General features: G+C 38.3%; 1 protein-coding gene across 1 annotated transcript in view; it reads left to right on the top strand.

Annotated features, from left to right (window-relative positions):
- The window catches only part of OLA1 (Obg like ATPase 1), a 161,801-nt gene continuing 139,426 nt past the window's right edge, over positions 1-22,375 (top strand). The window contains exons 1-3 of the mRNA XM_065931779.1: positions 1-141; positions 1,780-1,880; positions 18,308-18,451. Of these exons, the coding sequence (XP_065787851.1) occupies positions 1,780-1,880; positions 18,308-18,451 (245 nt within the window). The 5' untranslated portion in view covers positions 1-141. The remainder of the gene's footprint in view (positions 142-1,779; positions 1,881-18,307; positions 18,452-22,375) is intronic.

The raw sequence follows: 22,375 nt of genomic DNA, 5'->3' as shown, positions 1-22,375 counted from the left end.
CGCCGCCGCCGCCGACGTGCGTGCCGCTCGGCGGAGGGGCCGGGCCTGCTCTCTCTCCTCCTTCCTCCCCGCCTCCCGTTGCCGGCAGGACCCATCTCCCGCTGCCGCTGGGACCCCGTGTCATCGCGCGCCGCGAGCACGGTGAGGCCCTCAGGGAGCCTGCGGGCGCGCCCCCCGCCGCGTCTTCGCCCCTCCGACCCGCTGCTCGGAGGCCGGCGTCGGGCCAGGGCTGGGTGGCCGGCACGGGGCGAGGGCAGCCGGTGGCGTGGAGCGTGTGGATGAATGAGGCGTTGTTGGACTAGGCCGCGCCTCGCGAGAGCGGCCCACGCCTCACCCGGCACGTTCTGGGGAAAGCCTCCTTCCGAGGCGGGGATGGCCAGTGGCCCCGTCCAGAGCGGGAAGGTTTTTCGAAGGGCTCCGCTTTGGCTGGGCGGCCGGCCACCCCTCGGTAGGAGGCCAGGGGACTGGAGTCTCCTCTCATGTAACTGTGCTTCGGAGACCTGGAGTTTGGCTGGCAAGTGGTGGGAGTTAAGATCCTGGAAGGGAGATTCCTTGGTCTCCGGGGTCAAGGATCAGAGGCTGGACTATCACTTATGAGCGTGGCCTCAGCGTGGCCCCCGGAGGTTCAGCTGGAGCCAGAAGATAGGGACAGTTTTAGTTCCCAGCTTGTAAAACGTGAGGTTAGCAGTCCTCTTAAGTTCAGTTTGCAGTACTGAAGTGGGGTCAGTTCCGTGCGGAGAAGCTTGGAGCCAGATTGTCAGGGACCCAGAAAGTTTCGACCTTTAAACAAAAAGGGTTAGTAGATCTGTTTAGGACTAGAAATAATCAAAGGGTAGATTCCGTCCGTAGCTTCCGGACGTAGACCTCCGGACGAGGTCTGGGGAGTCGTTATCTACAGTACCAAAGGTGGAAGAAACTCGTTGGAAAGACCTTGATGTTGGCGTGTGTTCTTTCATGTGAAACGTGGTGTTTCTGTGCAAAATGGGAAAGAGTAGGTTCCAGATTAAGGGGGAATGGTTTGGTGGAAGGTGACTCGGTTGCTAGTGGTTCTAGAATGGATTTTCTTTGAGACTGTTATATGTGCTCCTGCTTCCAAATGCTTTCATTCATGTAACCACACGTCGGGTTAAGAAAGTGTTTTGTGAACAGTCTGGATGGAAGATTGGCAGCTTAAGTTTTATTTTTGATTTTTGGTTCCACATATTTTTATTTTACTTACATATTTTAAATTTAGTTTTGCTTGTGCTGGGCCTTCCTTCCTGCTCTGGATTTTCTCTAGCTGTGGAGCACTTGCTTCTCATTGCGGTGGCTTCTCTCCTTGCAGAGCAGGGCCTCTAGGCAGTAGTTGGGACACGTGGGCTCAGTAGTTGCAATTCCTGGGCTCTACAGCTCAGGCTCAATATTTGTAGCTCACAGACTTAGTTGGGCCTCACCATGTGGGATCTTCCCAGATCAGGGATCGAACCTGTGTCTTCTGCATTGGCAGGCGGATTCTTTACCACCAAGCCACCAGGGAAGCCCTGGTGCCACATATTTTTAGATCAGTTTTTCCAATACTTCTCGGGGTGACTGCTTTGACAACTATCTTAATCAAATCTGTTAACCAGTTTTCTGTTTATATTGTTGTTGAAAAATAAAGTGTGTCAGATTTGAATTAATATATATAGTACATTTTATTCTTTATTATTCAGTAATATATTTTGTGTGATGAAATGTGTTTTTGATCAATGGGGATAGTAAAATGTTTTGTTCATGTGTATGTTTGTTTTGACATTTCAGATGCCCCCCAAAAAGGGAGGTGATGGAATTAAACCACCCCCAATCATTGGAAGATTTGGAACCTCCTTGAAAATTGGTATTGTTGGATTACCAAATGTTGGGTAGGTGAATATTGGCCTTTTCACATTTTCCTTTTGTAAATATTTTGGTCCTGTGGTACAAAGGGGAACTCTGGAGGTAATTGAAGTTTAAAATGAAGAGGCCAGGAAACTGGAATATTACTATGTTGCAAAACAAGGTTTTCATTTAGATGTATCTTATTTTTGGTTTTTTACACAGATTCTGTATTGAAACTTGAGTTAACTTACATTCTTTGTTTTGCTGAACTCAGAGGAAGGATCTGTGGGAGTTGAAACATCTAGTTGAGCCAGAACAGCACTAGTTTGCCTCAGACACTGTTGGGAGACACAGTACTGAATTTATGTGGAATTAGAGTAGTTTAAATTAGATTTTCTTGCTGTTTGGCTATATAGGATACCTAGGCTGGTTACCAGAGGCCATACAATAGAATACTTTAGGAAATAGTTTTAAAACCTGCATTATAAATTTGATTAGATTCTTGGGGAGATCAAGGATAAGATGACTGAATTTTTACTTGAAAAGAAGGTGATGAATTTGAACTTAATATTGGAAATTGTACGGTAAAAGGGTATCTGTTAAATCTGTTACGTCATTAAATCTGAAAGTTGTGGGAATAAAATTTTGAGTTTTGTAATGTTTAAAGTGAATCATTTATTGTGAGTGAGACAGTAATTAGGAAATATTTATGGGGATTTTTGTATAAATCTATGCACATGCAACTTGGATGTTCAAAGTCTATTTTTTCATTATTTGCCCTTCTATTTTAATACCTTTTACTAACCTTAAAATACAAAAATGTCTCAGAAATGATTAAGGTGTACTAAGGAGTATCAGATCTAATAAGGATTTGTTAAGGTGACAGATGTTTTGGAATGTGAGTTAGGCTTAAGATTGGTAGGTGGGACAACCGTGTTCTTTCTTGTGTTCCTTGGGGCCCCTGTCATAGAGATTGCCTAGTGAATGTAGCATGGTGTGACCAAGTAAGGCAGTTCTGAAATTCTTGTAATGTAAAACATGACAAGTGTGGCTGTCCTAATTTCAACTAGAGCTGGAGAGGTTTGCATTTTGAGGGGATTTCCTGCTGTGATATAGGCTGCTTGCAAAGTAAGACTAAATAGAGAGTGGGAATATAAGCAAAACAAATAATTAAGCAAAGTACTGTAAGGGTGCTATCAATAAACTTGAAAGCAAGATATGATCATTATGTATGTTGTGAGCTTTATTACATTAGTAAGCAAGACAGTTTTTAGATATTAGCATGCTTCTCTTATCCTAGAATCATTGCAGTCAGTGCAGCTTGATTTTAGTGGAAAGACTTTAAATGGGCTATCTTAAACTTTTTCCTTTTATTTTATTTTTGGCTACATTGCATGGCATGTGGAATCTTAGCTTGGTGACTAGGGATTGAACCCATAACCCGTGAAGTGGAAGCCCATAGAGTCTTAACCAACTGGACTGCCAGGAAAGTCCTAAAATGATCCATCTTATAAAGTATTTCCTATGTGAGTTTTTTAGAATAGAGCATAATGTCAATGTATATGAAAATAACCTAAAGTATTTTATTAAATGTGTTATTTATGCTTTTAAATTAAAGACTCCTCCAGTTTTGTTGATGTATATTTCATAAACAGTAAATTCACTCATTTTAATAATGCACAGTTTGATGAGTTTTGGCATTGTGTATTGGCTATGGACACGCCTTTTTATAGAATGATCTTACATTGCCTAACTATCAGTTAGGGTTCTTCATAAGCAGCACAAATTCTGGTTGTTTTAAGCTAGAAAAAGACACTGGAAGAAAAGCTTTGAAGAGCAAGATGAATGGCCAGGCCTCAGTAAGGACAGGAACTTGGATAGCCTGGCAGAGCTGGGTCCACTTGGAGCCCAGCCATATGAACCTCTGGGTGTGGACCAGAGGTATGGACCTCTGGGTGTTTCTCATCACCTGCTACCGCTCCAGAGGAATGCAGGTTTCTGTGTAGGGAAATATGACTGAACATGTCTTCCTCTAGATAGGCTCACAAGAAATGGATTGGGGAGAGGGGACAGTAAAAAAACAAGAACCTGTAGTACAGAAACCGATGGAGGAGGGCATGGCCACCCACTCCAGTATTCTTGCCTGGAGAATTCCCATGGACAAAGGAACCTGGTGGGCTACAGTCCATGGGGTCGCAAAGAGTTGGACACGACTGAGCGCCTAAGCACGGTACAGAAACCATCTGGTTTTTAGAGAACTGGATGAATAAAAAGGTTTGCTTTTTAGTAGCCATAAGGCTGATTACCTAAAAATATAGAGGTAGTATTTATAGCTAACAATAGCTGATACCTATTTGAACACTTACTTGCTATATACCTATCATTGGGCACATTATATGTATTATCTAATTTAATTCATGTTTGATGTCCCTGCCTTCTTCCCATTATACTTTAAATTCCATGAAGGCAAGGATAGCCTTGTTCTTGTTCATTGAAATTCCATGAAGGCAAGGATAGCCTTGTTCTTGTTCATTGTTATTATTTCTAGCACTTAGACTGGTGTTAGGAACTTAGTGAGAGTGAAAAACGAAGTTGTGTCCTACTCTCTGCGGTCCCATGGACTGTAGCCTGCCAGGCTCCTCTGTCCATGGAGTTCTCCAGGCAAGAGTCTGGAATGGATTGCCATTTCCTTCTCCAGAGGATCTTCCCAACTCAGGGATTGAATCTGGGTCTCCTGCATTGCAGGCAGATTCTTTACTAACTGAGCTACTAGGGAAGCCCAGGAACTTAGTAGGCACTCAGTAATTACTTGTGAATGGAGTGGTTTTTCTGCCCTTGATGCCATGTGTAGGTTTAGTGATAAGGGGACATGTTTTGATGGCCACTTTTAATGAAGTGAAGTAAAAGAATGCTAAAACGAAAATTTGGAGATTTAATTTTCAGGTTTGTTCTGCTTTTTCTTACCTGAATGACCCTTTATAAATTAGCTCTTCTTGGGCAAGTATATTGTTGTAGGTGTAAGGCTTGGAGGATGTTGGGGGACACCACTGATACTTTTTTTTTTTTTAAGGTTTTTTGCTTGTTGGTTTATTTTGTTTATAGGTTCACAGCAGCTTTGAGGGAAGGGCACAGAGATTTCCCTTATACCTCCTGCCCATATACGTGCATGTCCTTCCCCTCTTATCAACATCCCACACCAGAGTGGTACATTTGTTACCATTGATGAACCTCATTGACACATCACCCAATGTCCATAATTTACTGTAGGGTACGCTCTTCTTATTTTACCTTCTATGGATTTAGACAAATGTATAAAGACCTTTGTCCACCATTATAGTATCACACAGAGTTGTTTCACTGCCCCAAACATCCTCTGTGCTCTGCCTATTTATGAACCCTTCTCAACCACTAATCTTTTCACTGTTTCCATACTTTGGTCTTTTTAGAATGAAATTGGAATCGTGCAGTATGTAGCCTTTTCAGATTGGCTTCTCTCACTTAGCAATATGCATTTGTTTCTTCTCTGTCTTTTCCTGACTTAAACAACTCATTTCTTTTTAGTGCTGAATAGTATTTCATTGTCTGTATGTACCATAGTTTTTTTAATCCATTCACTGACTTAAGGACATTTTGGTTGCTTCCAAATTTTGGCAGTTATGAATAAAACTACTTGTTATAAACATTCATCTGTAGGTTTTTGTGTAGACATTAATTTCCAGCTCATTTGGATAAATACCAAGGAATATGATTGCTGGATTGTATAGCAGGAGTATGTTTCTAGTTTTATAAGAAGCTTCTGAAGTGGCTGTGTCATTTTATATTTTCACCAGCAATCAGTGAGAGTTCCTTTTTCTCCATATCCTTGCATCATTTGGTGCTGTCAGTGTTCTGGATTTTGGCCATTCTAATAGGTTTAGTGGTATTCCATTATTTTAATTTGTGTTTCCTTGATGACACTGTGAAGTATCTTTTCTTATACTTATTTGCCATCTGAATGTCTTCTATGGTGAGATGTGTGTCAAGGTCTTTGGCCCATTTTTTAATTAGTTTGTTTTCTTATAGCTGAGTTTTAAGAGTTCTTTGTATATTTTGGATAACTGTGCTTTATCAAACGTGTGTTTTGCAAATATTTTCTTCCATTTTGTGGCTTGTCTTCTCATTCTCTTGATGCTGTGTTTGCAGAGCAGAAGTTTTTCATTTTAATGAAGTTACCTTTTTATTGGGCTTCCCAGATCGTGCAATGGTAAAGAATCTGCCTGTCAGTAAAGGAGGCACGTGTTCAATCCCTGGGTTGGGATGATCCCTTGGAGAAGGAAATGGCAACCCACTCCAACATTCTTGCCCGGGAAATCCCATTGATAAAGGAACCTGGCGAGCTATAGTCCATGGGGTTGCAAACCTAACTATTTCTTTCATGGATCATGCCTTTGGTATTGTACTGAAAAGTCATTCCCATACCCTAAGTCATCTGAGTTTTCCCCTATCTTCTAGGAGTTTAGGGCTTCCCTTGTGGCTCAGCCGGTAAAGAATCCTCCTGCAATGCGGGAGACTTGGGTTCGATCCCTGGGTTGGGAAGATCCCCTGGAGAAGGGAAAGGCTACCCACTCCAGTATTCTGGCCTGGAGAATTCCATGGACTGTACAGTTCATGGGGTCGCAAAGAATCGGAAGCGACTGAGTGACTTCACTTCTAGGAGGTTTTTAGTTTTGCACTTACATTTAGATCTGTGATCCATTTGAGTTAATTTTTGTGAATGGTGGTTGTAATGTCTGTATCTAGATTCTTTTTTTTGGCATATGGATGTCCAATTGTTCCAGCACCATTTGTTGAAAAGACTATCCTTGCTCCATTATATTGTCTTTGCTTGAGAAACTACAATTTGATATTCTGTCATAGGACAGCTCTTCTTGATGCTGTCACTACATGAGATGTGGTTGGTTTCAGTTGCAGGTGTCAGAAAACCCCCCCAAAACTACGGCCTAAACAGAAATTTCTTTTTTATGTAAAAGTAAATTTAGCAGTCATGGGTTGGTATACTGACTTCGCTTTATGAAGTCTTAAAAACCCCAGCTCCTTGCACTTTGCTCCTTGGCAGTCCTCAGGGAGTGGCCTTTCAGTCTCATCCTCCGAAGTGCTGTGAATTCCAGACAGCTGGTTATCCAGAGGCTCAAAGGGCCAAACGACTTGCCCTGCAGTCTGTTAGGGATTTTTTTTTCCTGTAAGCTGCCACACCGTACTCTCCTTTGTCCAGATTTAGTCATAAGAATTTTTCAGGGAACGCTAGGAAATGTAGTCTTTATTTTGATGGACAGATGACCAGTTAAAAAATCTGTTACTGTGAAAGGAGGAGAGAATGAAAACTGGGGGACCAAGGTGCACTCTGTTCCGGCACTCACAGCTGCCTTAGGGCACTATTTGTCTTGCTTAGTTGATACTTCTGGGAATGTCCTTTGGTTGTTCCTACGACTTGCTCTCTTCCAGTTCGCCAGAGACCAGCCACAGAGTCTTTCAAAGCTATGCACTGTTATTGAGAAAAACACTGTAGGAAATGCTTTAAAAAAAGTTGCAGGATAATTATGTTCAGTGCTTTCGTTATCTAGTTTTATGTAAAAACCATTCCAAAAGCTTGTGGTTTAAGACAATAACTATTTATTATTTCTCCTGGTTCTGTAGCTTAGTTGGGAGAGTTTGCTACTGGTCTCACTTCAGATCCTATATATGCCTGCGTTCAGCTGGTGGCCAGTCAGGACTGGGGCCTTATCAGGATTGGCTGGAAGTCTGGGTCATTTCTGCCTTCCTTTTCTTGGCTTCTGTCTCTCCAGGTTATCTCGAAACTTTTTTATAGCATGGTGGCTAGCTCCCAAGAGGGAGAAGATGTGATGGTGGTACCACATGCTTCCACCTATTTCTTCTAGTTAAAAGAAGTCATGACACCAGCCCAGAGACAAGGAGGGAAGGGAAACAGACCAGTTTCTTGGTGGGAGGCGGGGCAAAGAATGTGTGGCCATCTTTAATCTGCTGCATTCTGTTATTCCTCCAGTATAGTTTTGTATGACACCCGTTTGTTTCCTGGGGAGGTCTTTCTGGCTGATTCTTAGCTGCTGTTTCTTACTGAAGAAGCTCCATTCCTTTTTTAAAAAAATGTATTTTGTTTCTTGTTTATTTATTGGCTGCTCTGGGTCTTGGTTGCTGTGCATGGGCTTTCCCTAGTGGTGGCCAGCCGGGGCTACTCTAGCTGCAGTGTGGGGGCTTCTCTTTGCAGTGGTTTCTCTTGTTGCGAGCATGGGCTCCAAGGCATGTGGCCTTCAGTAGTTGCAGCGAGCGGGTTCAGTCGTTGTGGCACGCCGGCTTATTAGTTTCCCCAAGGCATGTGGGATCTTCTCAGACCAGGGATTGAACCAGTGTCCCCAGCATTGCAACGCAGATTCTTAACCACAGGACCACAAGGGAAGCCTGAGGCTCTGTTCTTGATTGCTTCAAGAAGCTCACTGGCGGAAGATTATTCTCTCATTGTTCAATTTATAACTCTCTCTTTATGCATATATTTATTTCTCATGCTGGCCAGATTTTTTTCCAGTATTTGATTATTAAAAATTTCATATACAGAAAAGCCACTAACTTCATACAGAGTAGTGTTTTATTATATATACATTATATATAAGAAGTAACCAATTATGTGTATTCTATCCTTGGAATAGATTATATTTTTCTTTTATAGTTATAAATTCTTTAACAGCATCTTCCACTTATGACTTAATTGTTTTTGTAGATTGCTTGCATGAACTAGTTTGAAACTCATTTGGAAATGAAGGTACAGGGAAATCACAAATTGTGTACTTTAACTTTTTTTTTAGATCATTTAAGGCCTTTTAATGCAGTAGTGATCTGAAAGCTGGTGCTCATGTCTTGTCTTTAGCTTCTCTGCCCTGTTTGGCCCTATTTGTAACTCTCGACCTTTCTTACCCTTCTGCAGTCTTTTGTGGTTGCTATACTTCCTCTGTTTGCTCTCTTAATAGTAGATTTCTGTCCTTGGCTGTCTTCTCTCTTACCCTTTCTTCCTGGTTAGTCTCATCCTCTCCTGATATTAATCATCTGTTGGCTTCTCTTTTCTATAGTCTTGCTGTTATATTCCTTGTCTTGCGTGGTAATAACTGCTTTCCGCCCAGTTACTTGAGAGATTTATCTTTGCATCCTTTCTCCTCAGCTGTATTTTTCTGTAGGGTATCAAACCTGGTACCCAAGTCTCTCTCTGATCTGTTTTTTTCACATCTTCATTGCCACTCATTTCTTACTTGAATTATTCCAGAGGCTTCTTAAGTGGGCTTTTTGTCAGAGCATTAGTGAATGTCAGAGCATAGTGAATCTTTCGTTTTGCCTAAGTGATTTTTTTGTTTGTTTTTTTTTTTTTACGTTAAGGTAGAACATATACAATAAAATGTGAAAACTTCAGATGTACATATCAGATTTTTACATTTTAATTCACCCATGTAACCAGTACCCACATCAAGATCTAGAACAAATCCAGTGCCACGGAAGACTTGCTTGTACCTCTTCTCAGTCAGTACTGCCTTTCCTAGGGTAACCACATTCCAGCTTATATCACCACTTTGGTTAGTGTGCCTGATACAGATGGAATCACACATTATGCACTCTTACACCTTTTATAAGTCAACGTTATGCCTGAGAGAATGTACAAGATATTTACCCATGTTGCTGTGATGGGCACTTGGGTTGTTCTCAGTTTTTGCCTGTTAAGAATTGAGGTGATTTGACTTTTCATGTACGTGTCTTTTGGTGGATAGATCTAAGAACTCGTTTCTCTTGGGAGAATGGATGTACTTAGCCACTTACCCAGGCTCTTCTCCAAACTTCCCACCCCTACTAATTAAATTGCTTTAGGTAGATACTGCCACATAGTTTTCCAAATTATTTATTATTATTCTAATTTATAGTGCTGGTATTGTAAAATTTCTAATTGTTCTGCATCCTACTGGCACTTGGTATTATAATTCTTTTTCATTTTGGTCATACTTCAGTGTAGTATCTCCCAATTGTTTTGCATCTCTCTGATAGCTAATGATTTTGAGCATCTTTTAAAATGTTTATTGGTCATCTTCTATGAAGGATTTTCTTTTCTTTTTTTTTTTTTTTAGTAATGATTAGGTGTTGTTTATTCTGGATATGGATTCCTTGTTGGATATGTATTAGAAGTACCTCTTCCCAGTCTGTGTGACACTGCTTAAGGTTAAATAAAAATTGTTTTTTCAAGAAGTTTCACAATGTAAAAATTTTACGCTTACAAAACCAGTTTAAAAAAAATTCCTATATAAGGTCTGTTTACATCCCCCAACTGTTAACACTGTATGGTTATAAAAATTAGGAGATCAGCATTGATTTACCAGTTTTCTTACTAATATTCATTGTCTGGTCCAGGACCTAGTCCAGGGTTACACACATGTTGCATTTAACCGTTACTATGTCCTTAGTTTCCTTTAATCTGAAGCAGTTTCTCACTTCGTTTCTTTATGTCCTTGACACTTTCGGGGAGTGGTGGCCATTTACCTCAGGCCCTTAAACCTTGAGGTTTATCTAATATTTCCTTGTGGTAGAATTCACACTTGTGGATGCAGAAGTGAGATATGCTTCTACGTACGTTACATTAGGAAGCATACAGTGTTGGTTCGTCCTAATACTAGTGATGTTAATTAACTTTGATCAGTTATCTAAGGAAATGTCTGACAGATTTCTTCACTGAAAGGTTTTCTCTATTTCCCATTACAATTAATAAATACATGTTGTAGGAAGATACTTTGAAATTACGTAAATATTGTGTTCCTCATACTTTTGCCTCCCAATTATGGCATGTGTTAATGATTCGTGTTTGAAATAGTTATTGTGGTGTTTACCAAATGGTGATTTAAAAATTTCTATTGTTCCTTCTATATTTATATACTTATAGAAGGAACAATGGAAATTCTATTGTATAGAATTCTGTTGTAAAGAAGAACCTCCCCTTCTTCTATTACTTATAATTTGTTTGTATCAGGATCAGTTTCTACTTTGTTGGTTGTACTGGGTTACTGTTATATGTTGTGTCGCTCAAACTGCCCATATATGGCCATCGGGAGCCTTACTGTTCACAAGTATACCTTTTGATGTGTCTTCTATTTTTTAGTATTTTCTACTTTCTGGCTCCACATTGTGTTCTAGGCTTATTCGTACTTTCTCTGCTCCAGCTTTGGAATAAAAAATTTATGTGTGACATATGTTTTCATTGCTCTTGAGTGTATACTTAAGAGTGGAATTTCTAGGTTGTATGTGACTATGTATTTAACTATTTGAGGAGCTGCCAAACTATTTTCCAAAGCGAGCATGTAATTCTGTATTCCTATCAGCAATGTATGTAGGGTCTACTTTCTTCATATTCTCACCAATGCTTGTTATTATCTTTATAAAGCATTTTTAAAATTAAGGTATAGTTGATTTACAATATTATCTTAATTTGAGGTGTGTAACATAGTGATTCAAAATTTTTGTAGATTATACTTCATTTATAGTCATTATAAAATATTGGCTGTATCCCTTGTGCTGAATACTATATCCTCATAGCTTATTTTGTACGTAGTCGTCTGTGTATACCTTACTCGCCTACCTTGTCTTGCTGCTACCCACTTTCCCTATCCCCACTGATAACCACTGTCTTCATTTCAGTTTCATTTTACTTCAGATATTTATACGATTGTTCTGTCTGGTAGTTTTCATATTTTTTGCATTCCTCATTATCTTCATCTGTGAGTTTGTTTCTTTTTTTGTTACATTCATTGGTTTGTTGTTTTTTTAGACTCCATATATAAATGATAACATACAGTATTTATCTTTTCTCTGCCTGACTTATTTCACTAAGCATAATACTCTCCAGGGCCATCCGTATTGTTGTAAATGGCAAAAATTTTCTTTCTTTCTTTCTCTTTCTCTCTCTCTCCCTTCCCTCCCTCCCTTTCCTTTTTATGGCTAAGTAGTATTCCTCTGTGTGTGTGTGTGTGTGTGTGTGTGTGTGTGTGTGAGAGAGAGAGAGAGAGAGAGACATCATCTTTATCCCTTTATTGGTGGACACAGTATGCTTCTATATCTGGGCTGTTGTAAATAATGGTGCCTTGAACATTGAGGTGCATGTATCTTTTTGGATTAGTGTTTTCATTTTCTTTGGTTATGTACCCAAGGAGTGGAATTGCTGGATCATATGGTAGTTATATATATTTTTAATACCTTATTTATTTATTTGGCTGTGTCGGGTCTTGGTTGCGGCAGGTGGGGTTTTCGCTGTGTCGCTGGAGATCTCTCCCTGTGCTGCATAGACTCTGGCTGTGGCGTGCTGGCTTCTGAGCGCGCAGGCTCAGTAGTTGCAGCTCGTGGACTTCGTTACTTCGCGGCATGTGGGATCATAGTTCCCCAGCCAAGGATCAGACCCATGTCCCCTGCTTTACAGGCAATTCTTAACCACCGGGCCACCAGGAAAGTCCCGAGTTTCAGTTTTTGAGGAACCTCCGTACTGTTTCCACAGTAATTACACCTCCCCACCAAGAGTGTACAAGGTTCTTTTTTCTTCATATCTTAGTTTCAACTTTTGTTATTTGTGGTATCATTGATTATTACCATCTTTTTGATTATAGCCAAAGCATGAAGTGGTATCTCATTGTGGTTTTGAATTGCATTTCCCCGATTCCTGTTAATGTTGAGCATCTTTTCATGTGCTTATTATGCCTTCATTTTGAAAAGATTTTTGTTGGCAATTCTAGGATCAGTTTTTCTTTCAGCACATTGAAGATATCTTCCATTTTCTTCAGCTTTCTAATGAGAAGTCTGTTGTCTTTATTATCATGATTTTTCTGAACATAATGTGTTTTGTCCCCCTATAGCTTTCTTTAAAATTTTCTTTTTTGTACTAGTTTTCAGAAATTTGATTTTCATATGCATTGTTATGGTTTTTCTTATGCCTCTTTTGTTTGGGATATGTTGAGATTTTTAGGTTTGTGAGTTTATGATTTTCATTAAATTTGTAAAATATTTGGCCATTATTTCTTCAAATGCTTTTTTCTCCCCTTCTCCCTGTTTCCTTTCTTCTCCGTGATTCTTATCATACGTGAGTTAGTCCTCTAGTCAGTACTCTCCTGAAGCTGTGGTTATTTTTTGTCCAGTTCCCCCTCTGCTTCATTTGATGGTCTCTGTTGCTCTGTCTTCGTGTTCACTGATCTTTTCTGCAGTGTGTGTTGTGCAGTTAGTCACATCCAGTGTGTATCATTTCAATTTCATTTTTTTCAGATATTGTATTTTTTATACCATAGTCCTGCCTGGGTAGTTTTTAATTTAATTCCTCATTGTCTTCATATTTACCTTTATATCCTTCAGAAAAATTTAAAAATATCTATAACATTTATCTTAAGGTCTTCATCTGCTAATACCATCATCTGTATCATTACTGGGTTTGTTTATGTTCGTTGACTTTTATCCTGATTTTGATATTTTATTTTCCTGCTTCTTTGCATTCCTCTTACTTTTTATTGGATTCTAGATGCTGGATTTTATGTTGTGTGCTGAAAGTTATAGTATTCCTTTAATGAGTGTTGGACTTTGTTCTCACATTTAGTTTTTGATTGTTTTGAGACTTTTTATTATATTTTCTTAAGATAGGTTCATAATATTTTTTTGCTTTGGTGCTACTTTAGCTCTTAAACTAAGATATGGCTTTGAGGACTCTACCCAAGTTCCCTTACATTATATCTCTGTCTGTTCCAGCTGGTAGGGGTGTGAACTTTTCTGAGCTCTGTGTGGACCTGAGAATTGTTCACTGTGCTGCTCTTGGGTGTTTTTTCCCCTGGCCTGTGGACACTGACCTTACTCATGTACAGTGTTACTCAGCCTTATTCTTGAAGATACCTTCTGCTGATCCCCAGAGCCTTCTGTCTGTGCAGCCGCTTCCTTTCTAGTCCACGTCCTATAAGTCCTGGCTGCTTTGGCCTTCTCAAAACCCTCATCTCGGTCTCTTTAACTTGGCATGACTGCCAGGCTCCTTTGGTTCCTCCCGCCTGTGCTGTGGCTTTGAAACCACCTTTAGGCAGTGAGCGAGGGCAGTTTCAGAGCTCAGTTCATTTGTTGTTCTCACAGGGGACACAGTCCTGTGCGGTATATTGTCCACTGTTTGAAAACTGTTATTTCATGTGTTTTGTCTGATTTCCTAGGAAATCATTGATTGTGGCAGGAGAGCAGTTCTATGAGTCGAAGGGGAAGCAAAATTCCGCAATTTAAATGAGCTTAACTCCTATTATTTCTGTCAGTATTCCAGGGTACCTGCTCTTCTGTGGAACTTTGTGACTGGGAATTATTTGCTTTCTTTTTTAATATGTTTAGAATAATCTTTTGGACAACAGATCTGCTCACCTACTCACTTTTTCCTGTTATCAACAGTAATTGTATGCCTTAAAAGTACTTCGTAATCTACTTTCTTTTAAGTCTTTTAATTTTCATAGGTTCTTTTTCAGAATTCTGGTCATTGTTGCTGTATCTTCACATAATTCAGATAGATTATTTTTCTTATTTATTTACTATTAAGTATAGATTTTATTTGGATTTCACCAGTTTTCCCACTAATGTCCCTTTTCTTTACCAGTATAGATCTTTTAAAGGTCACACAAATTTTTATTTACTTTTGAAAAGTGCCAATCAGGTATTTTGTATAATGACCCTCAATTCCATTTTAATGTTTTCTCATGCTGTGAACTTTTTCTTTGTTCATTTCTTCGTCAGTAGACATTAGGGTTCCTTCCACCTTTTGGTTATTGTGAATAATGCTGCAGTGAACATGAGTCTGTAAATATCACTTTAGATCCTGCTTATAATTATTCTGGGTAAATACCCTGAAGTGAAGTTGTTGGGTCACATGGTAATTTTATTTTTAATTTTTTTGAGGAATCTGTATACTGGTTTCCATAGCAGTTGCACCATTTTACATTCTACCAGGATTGTACCAGTTTCTCTATATCTTGGCCAACACTTATTGTTTTCTGTTTTTTTTATTTGGCTGCCCTGGGGCTTTGTTGGTACTCTTGGGCTTTCTCTAGTTGCAGCGAGCTGAGGCTGCTCTTCAGTTGTGCGTGGGCCTCTCTTGTGGTACAGAATGGGCTCTGGGGTGCTGGGCATCAGTGGCTGTGGCATGTGGCCTTCGTTGCCTCACGGCGTGTGGAGCCTTCTACCAGAGGTCAGGCTTGTATCCCCTGCATTGACAGGTGGATTCCTAACCAGTGGACTGCCGGGGAAGTCTTATTTTCTGGTTTTTTTGGATAGTGACCATTCGGTTGGGTGGCTGTGAGGTGATGCCTCATTGTGGTTTTGATGTGCATTTTCCTGATGATAGGTGATGTTGAGCATCTTTTCACATGTTTCTTGGCCATTTGTTTATCTTCTTTTGGAGAAATGTCTGTTGAGGTCCTTTGCTTCGATGTAGTCTCATTTCTTTTTTCCTAATTGTGCTTTTGTTGCCTGTCCTTTTGGTGTCATATCTCAGAAATAATTGCCAAATGCAAGGCCACAAAGCTTTTTCTGTACATTTCCTTCTGTAAATTTCAGTTTTAGGCTTTAGGTCTGTAATCCATTTTGAGTTAAGTTTTGTATATAGTGTAAGGTAAGGGTCTTCATTCCTTTACATATGGCTATCTAGTTTTCTTAGCATCATTTATTGAAGAGACTGTCTTTTCCCCATTCTATGGTCTTGATACCCTTGTTTAAAGGTTATTTGACTGTATATGGAAAGCTGTATATCTGGGTTTTCTATTCTATTCCACTAGTGTATGTGTCTGTCTTTATGCCAGTTCCACACTATTTGGATTACTATAGTTTTATATTTTGATATCAGGAATCATGCTATGCACTTTTGGGAAGAACACTATGGAGGTGAAGTGCTTTTCTCATTGTGTCATATTGAGGGCCTGTGTAACAGCAGCATGATTTATTATTGGTGATATTTTACTAACCTTGTATACACACATTGGTATTTATTTCTGTCATTTTTATTTCTGTATCTAGTGGGTAGATACTTTTTAACAGTTTAGTTATATCTAAATTAAAAACATTTCAAAAAGAACATTCTACGTTTTTCCATGTTTTTGGATGTGTATTTTATAAATAGTTAATTCAGAATAATGGTGGAGTTTACATTGGTATCCTAACTTCCCTATACATAATGTAATCTTGCATAAGATTTTAGATTAAACATATTCAGTCAGATTTACCTATTACAGTAAAATATATAGCTTCAGAAATAAAATTGATTTTAATTAGAGGAAGCATGCATTAAGTCTAGTTACTCTTTCTTATGAAAAAAGAAATAATATTTCATTTCATTGCAGAAGTAATGTTTATGTAAACGTCTTGCATTAGAGAGAAATCCCTACAGTTTTGAATCTTTCCTATACCTTCAAGTTTCAATAATAACTTTAAGGGATCTGAATGTGTGTGTGTGTGTGTGTGTGTGTGTGTGTGTGTGTGTGTGTAAAATCATTTCACCAAAAAGTCTTATAGGCTTTACCGCTCCAATTTAAGTAAAAACTTTAAAATTCTATGCTTTTGCAAGGCTTTTCTTTAGTAGATTTGAATTGATCAAAAGTCTTAGCTTGTCACCAAAGCCTGTACTAATAATCCTTAGAAAATTTCTTTTTCCTTTTTTGTACTTACAAAGCTATTGGAAAATATAGATGACTTGGGCTTTGTGAAATTTAAAATCCTGGCCAAGAGGAGGTGATCTGTGAAAATGGAGTTGTCTTCCAAGTTTAGTTGATGCATGTAAGAATTCTTTTGGCCTAAGAGATGCTGGGACTTTCTTTTCTACGTTTTTGCTATATAATGTCTTAATTTTAAGTCTATTTCTTTATTTTGAAACATATTTTTGTCCAGGTAGACAGTCAAAATGCAATAGTTAATAATACCAGTAACTTTGAAAATAACTCCATAAACTCCCTATGGCCTTTTTATACTGCAATTACTGAACCAGTGGTGATAGCAACAAGCAGGTTTTTTATCTACAGTATCCAGAAATACAGCTGCATTTTTTTTGTCTCCCAAGAAAGGCACAAATGTCTTATAAGTGGATTAATTAATATATTTAAGTTTTGCTTAAAATATTTTTATTGTACCCTTATTTTGTTATATTTTTATTGCAGGTATACAGTATTTCAGTTACCTTTTATTTATTTTTTATTTTTTGGCTGCACCACATAGCTTGCAGGATCTTAGTTCCCTGCCCAGGGATCAAATCCATACCCTCAGCAGTGAAAGTGCAGAGTTCTAACTACAGGGCCTCCAGGGAATTCCCTTTAGTTACTTTTTTGATAAATATGAGCTTGTAGATTGTTCTAGTAACCTATACTGGATCTGGAAAGAGGCCTGGTAGTGCATGCCTTTAAATTCTCAGCTGCCTCTGTTACTATAGGCACCCGGATTTGACCAATGATGCTCTTAGTAACCAGTAATGATTTAAATGGCTGTTTTGGGAAACTTCTGTACTTTAATCCAAAATATTTAGTTTGAATGGGATATAAGAGCTGTATTTTAAAGACCGGCAGGTACAAGTTAATATATCATTGCCAAATTGTACTTCTCATCAGTAGTATTTTGGTGAGTCTCCCTGTTGCCTTTTGTTCATTACTCTTTTACAAGGGTCTCAGAGGTTAAAAAAAAAGTGATTCTCTGGTTTAAAAGTTCAATCATATGAACTAACTGTAACAAGTATAAACTGCTGATGAGTATAGGGTTAGATCTCATCTAATAGACATTTTTACCTTAAAGAAGTGTTTGGAAAAGAGAGAATAGTAATACAAGTTGGCATTCTCTAAGTGTGTGTTATTTATTATTAATAGCTTTTTTCTTGATTAAAGTTGTACTTTGGGAAAAATTTGCATTTTTACTTTCATAATCCACAGATCACAGTTCTAGACTACCAGTAATCCTTATGCATTAACAATTAGAAGGGAGTCTAAGCTCCAAACTTTTATTTCCCACTAGGCAGTTAGCATCTGTTTCCCAGTTCAGAATGCTTTGGAAGTAATTGACCTAACTAAATACATACCTCTCTACATTTATGCCAGAGGAGATTATACTAGATACAGGTGAAATGATACTGGTGTTCCAGCAACTTTAGGATTGAAATATATAGGCTTTGTAGTATGCTGTGAAACTAGTTATCTATAACAAAAATTTTTGGGGGAAATGCTTTTCACATTCCAAATAGACTGAGATAGGAGCATAATCTAATTGTAAATCATGAGCTACACTGTGGTAAATTTAATTCATTTCTGTTAGTGAAAATGCATCCCCCTCTTTCCGCAGATTGTTTTTATAACCCTCGTGGATTTTATTTGAGCATTAAAATTAGAGTAGCCTAAGTTTTTCTGTGTTAGCCTGAAATTGTTTTTATTCCTTTTAGGAAATCTACCTTCTTCAATGTACTAACCAATAGTCAAGCTTCAGCAGAAAACTTCCCATTCTGCACTATTGATCCAAATGAGAGCAGAGTACCTGTGCCTGATGAAAGATTTGACTTTCTTTGCCAGTACCACAAACCAGCAAGGTAAGAAAAATCTTTATGCCATTGTTCATGTGGTAGCCCTGTATAGATTAAGTACATATGTGTTAGTGATGTATTTAAAATCATGTGTTTTAATTTTTTTTCAAAATTAATTAAGAATTGTTATTTTGTGAGCACTTTGTCACTCAGTGGTGTCTGACTCTTTGCAGCCCCATGAACTGTATGTAGCCTGCCAAGCTCCTCTGTCCATGGGATTCTCCGGGCAAGAACACTGGAGTGGGTTGCCCTTATTTGGGGGTGATTATTAAAGTAATGTAGAGCCTGGGGAGGGGTAAGGAAGGATATATCCATTGTTAACATTGCAGTTATTTTTTCTGGGGAGTGTGAAGTAAACGGAGTAATTAATCTGTATTACGTGATTCCACTCATGTAAAAGTTTACATGTATGTGTGTATTCATAGGAAAATGTATTAACTGAAGATCACAAACTAATCGATGTTCCTCTCTAAGGAATGGAATTTTTAGAATGGAATTTCAATTTTTATTTCTTGTGTTTCTCTATGTTGTTTAAAGTTTTTATAACAAACATGTTATTAGGCTGGTGCAACAGTAATTGTGGTTTCAGACCCTGAATTTGAAATAATTATAATTATGTTCAGAAATATCTTTATTACAAAATAGGAATCATTACAGTCAACACATTTTTGCCAATGAGAAATAAGTTTGTTTATTCCTGTAGCATAAAAATCTGTGCTTTGCAACAAAGGAAACTATAAGTAAGGTGAAAAGACAGCCCTCAGATTGGGAGAAAATAATAGCAAATGAGGAAACAGACAAAGGATTAATCTCAAAAATATACAAGCAACTCCTGAAGCTCAATTCCAGAAAAATAAATGACCCAATCAAAAAATGGGCCAAAGAACTAAATAGACATTTCTCCAAAGAAGACATACAGATGGCTAACAAACACATGAAAAGATGCTCAACATCACTCATTATCAGAGAAATGCAAATCAAAACCACAATGAGGTACCATTACATGCCAGTCAGGATGGCTGCTATCCAAAAGTCTACAAGCAATAAATGCTGGAGAGGGTGTGGAGAAAAGGGAACCCTCTTACACTGTTGGTGGGAATGCAAACTAGTACAGCCACTATGGAAAACAGTGTGGAGATTTCTTAAAAAACTGGAAATAGAACTGCCATATGACCCAGCAATCCCACTTCTGGGCATACACACTGAGGAAACCAGATCTGAAAGAGACACGTGCACTCCAGTGTTCAATGCAGCACTGTTTATAATAGCCAGGACATGGAAGCAACATAGATGCCCATCAGCAGATGAATGGATAAGGAAGCTGTGGTACATATACACCATGGAATATTACTCAGCCGTTAAAAAGAATTCATTTCAATCAGTTCTAATGAGATGGATGAAACTGGAGCCCATTATACAGAGTGAAGTAAGCCAGAAAGATAAAGAACATTACAGTATACTAACACACATATATGGAATTTAGAAAGATGGTAATGATAACCCTATATGCAAAACAGAAAAAGAGACACAGAAGTACAGAACAGACTTTTGAACTCTGTGGGAGAAGGTGAGGGTGGGATGTTTCGAAAGAACAGCATATATATTATCTGTGGTGAAACAGATCACCAGCCCAGGTGGGATGCATGAGACAAGTGCTCGGGCCTGGTGCACTGGGAGGACCCAGAGGAGTCGGGTGGAGAGGGAGGTGGGAGGGGGGATCGGGATGGGGAATACGTGTAACTCTATGGCTGATTCATATTAATGTATGACAAAACCCACTGAAATGTTGTGAAGTAATTAGCTTCCAACTAATAAAAAAAAAAAAATCAAAAAAAAAAAAAGAAAAGAAAAAAAAAATTCTGTGCTTTGGGATTCAACGAGCTTGTGGAAAACGTTTTCTGTGTCCTGCTGGTTATGGAAGCATTTTCCCTGCAAAAAGTTTCTGAGATGGCTTTGAAGAAGTGGTAGTTGGTTGGCAAGAGGTCAGGTGAATATGGCAGATAAGGCCAACGTTGTAGAAAAATTCATTCAACTTTTGAAGCATTGGATGTGCAACGTTCAGTCGGGCATTGTCATGAAGAATTGGCCAATTGACCAATGCCCACTATAGGCATTGCAGTTTTCTGTGCATCTCATTCATTTACTGAGCATACCTCTCAGGTTTACGTAATGGTTTTGCCGAGATTCAGAAAGATGTAGTGGATCATACTGGCAGCAGACCACCAAAGAGTGACCATGACCCTTTCCTTGGTTCAGGTTTGGCTTTAGGAAGCGCTTTGGAGCTTCTTCTTGGTCCAGCTACTGACCTGGTCATTGCTGGTTGCTAATATAAAATCCACTTTTCGTTGCATGTCACAGTATGATAGAGAAATGTTCATTGTTGTGTAGAAGGAGAGAAGATGACACGTCAGAACGATGATGTTTTTGATTTTCAGACAGTTCTTGAAGCGCCCATTTATCACACTTTTTCACCTTTCTAATTTGTTTCCAATGCTGAATGACTGCAGAATGGCTGATGCTGAGTTCTTCAGCACCTTCTTGTGTAGTTGTAAGAAGATCAGCTTCGATGATTGCCCTCAGTTGGCCGTTGTCACCTTCCGATGGCCGGCCGCTGTGCTCCTCATCTTCAAGGCTCTCATCTCCTTTGCAGATCTTCTTATACCACCACTGCACTGTACACTCAGTAGCAGTTTCTGGTCCAAATGCATTGTTGATGTGAGTTGTGTCTGATGCTTTATGGCCCATTTTGAACTCGAGTAAGAAAAACGCTTGGATTTGTTTTTTGTCTCACATCATTTCTATAGTCTAAAATACATATAAAATAAATAGCAAGTAACAATTCATTAGCAAAAGTCATAAAGCAAGAATTGCACATTAAAATGATGTATAACATAACCACATTTATTTAAGAATGTATTCCAATATCAAATGGCAAAATTCAGCAATGCAAAACTCCAATTACTTTTGCACCAACCTAAATAGTATATTTTTAATCAGAAAAAAAAGATGCTACAGTTTTATTGTAGGACATTCACAGTATGGAAATGTATAAAGAGAGAAGTAAAAATCACCTATACTTCTGTCTTGATAAATAAATATAAGTACTTCGGAGGTAGAAACTTCCATACTTTTGTTGTTTTTTTACTTGGGGTATTATTAATATTTTTCTAGAGTAAAAATACAGACTTAAATGATTTTTAATATAATACTTATGCTTAATATTATGTTATATGAATGTGTGTACAGTTTATTTGCTATTTCCCTACTATTGAGATTTTGTTTGCATTTAGTTTTTCACTATTTTGAACGTGATGATAAATCCCAAGATTTCATCTCCAGTCCTGAACTCTGTTAAACTCCAGACATATATCTAACTGCCTCTTTGACACTGACACTTACATGACTAAACAAGTGCCTTTGACTTGACATGTCCAAAATGAACTTCTTGGTTTCACCCTGCCTGTGTTAGTTTTGTGCTTCCTCAAGACATTTATAATTCAGTAAATAGCACTATTGTTTCTCTAGTTGCTTAAGTTAAAGCCCAAGATTTATTCTGGATTCTTTTCTTTCCTTACCCCTACATCCAATCTGTCAGAAATTCCTGAGTTCTAACTATAAAGTATATACCAAATTCATTTTCCTTCTCTTACTTTCATACTCTAGTTTTAGCATCTGTTGATTTTTGACCAATTAATTGTTACTGTGATGATTGTCACATGATGATCTTGTAATTTCATCATTTTTTTTCATTTATGGCTGTAAGAAGAGCTTTCTTGTTTTCATTTATTCATTCATGTATTTATTCCTATCACTGTTACTCACTTTATTACAATCTGTTACAATCATTGGATGTAGCTCAAAGTATATCCCCCAAATTGACTCCTCAAGCTGACTTCTATATCCTTTTTAAAAATTTTATTTTTAAATGAT

Source organism: Muntiacus reevesi, chromosome 3 (genome assembly GCF_963930625.1).
Source record: "Muntiacus reevesi chromosome 3, mMunRee1.1, whole genome shotgun sequence".
NCBI classification, from domain to species: domain Eukaryota; kingdom Metazoa; phylum Chordata; class Mammalia; order Artiodactyla; family Cervidae; genus Muntiacus; species Muntiacus reevesi.
This window is presented reverse-complemented; position numbering and strand designations above follow the sequence as displayed.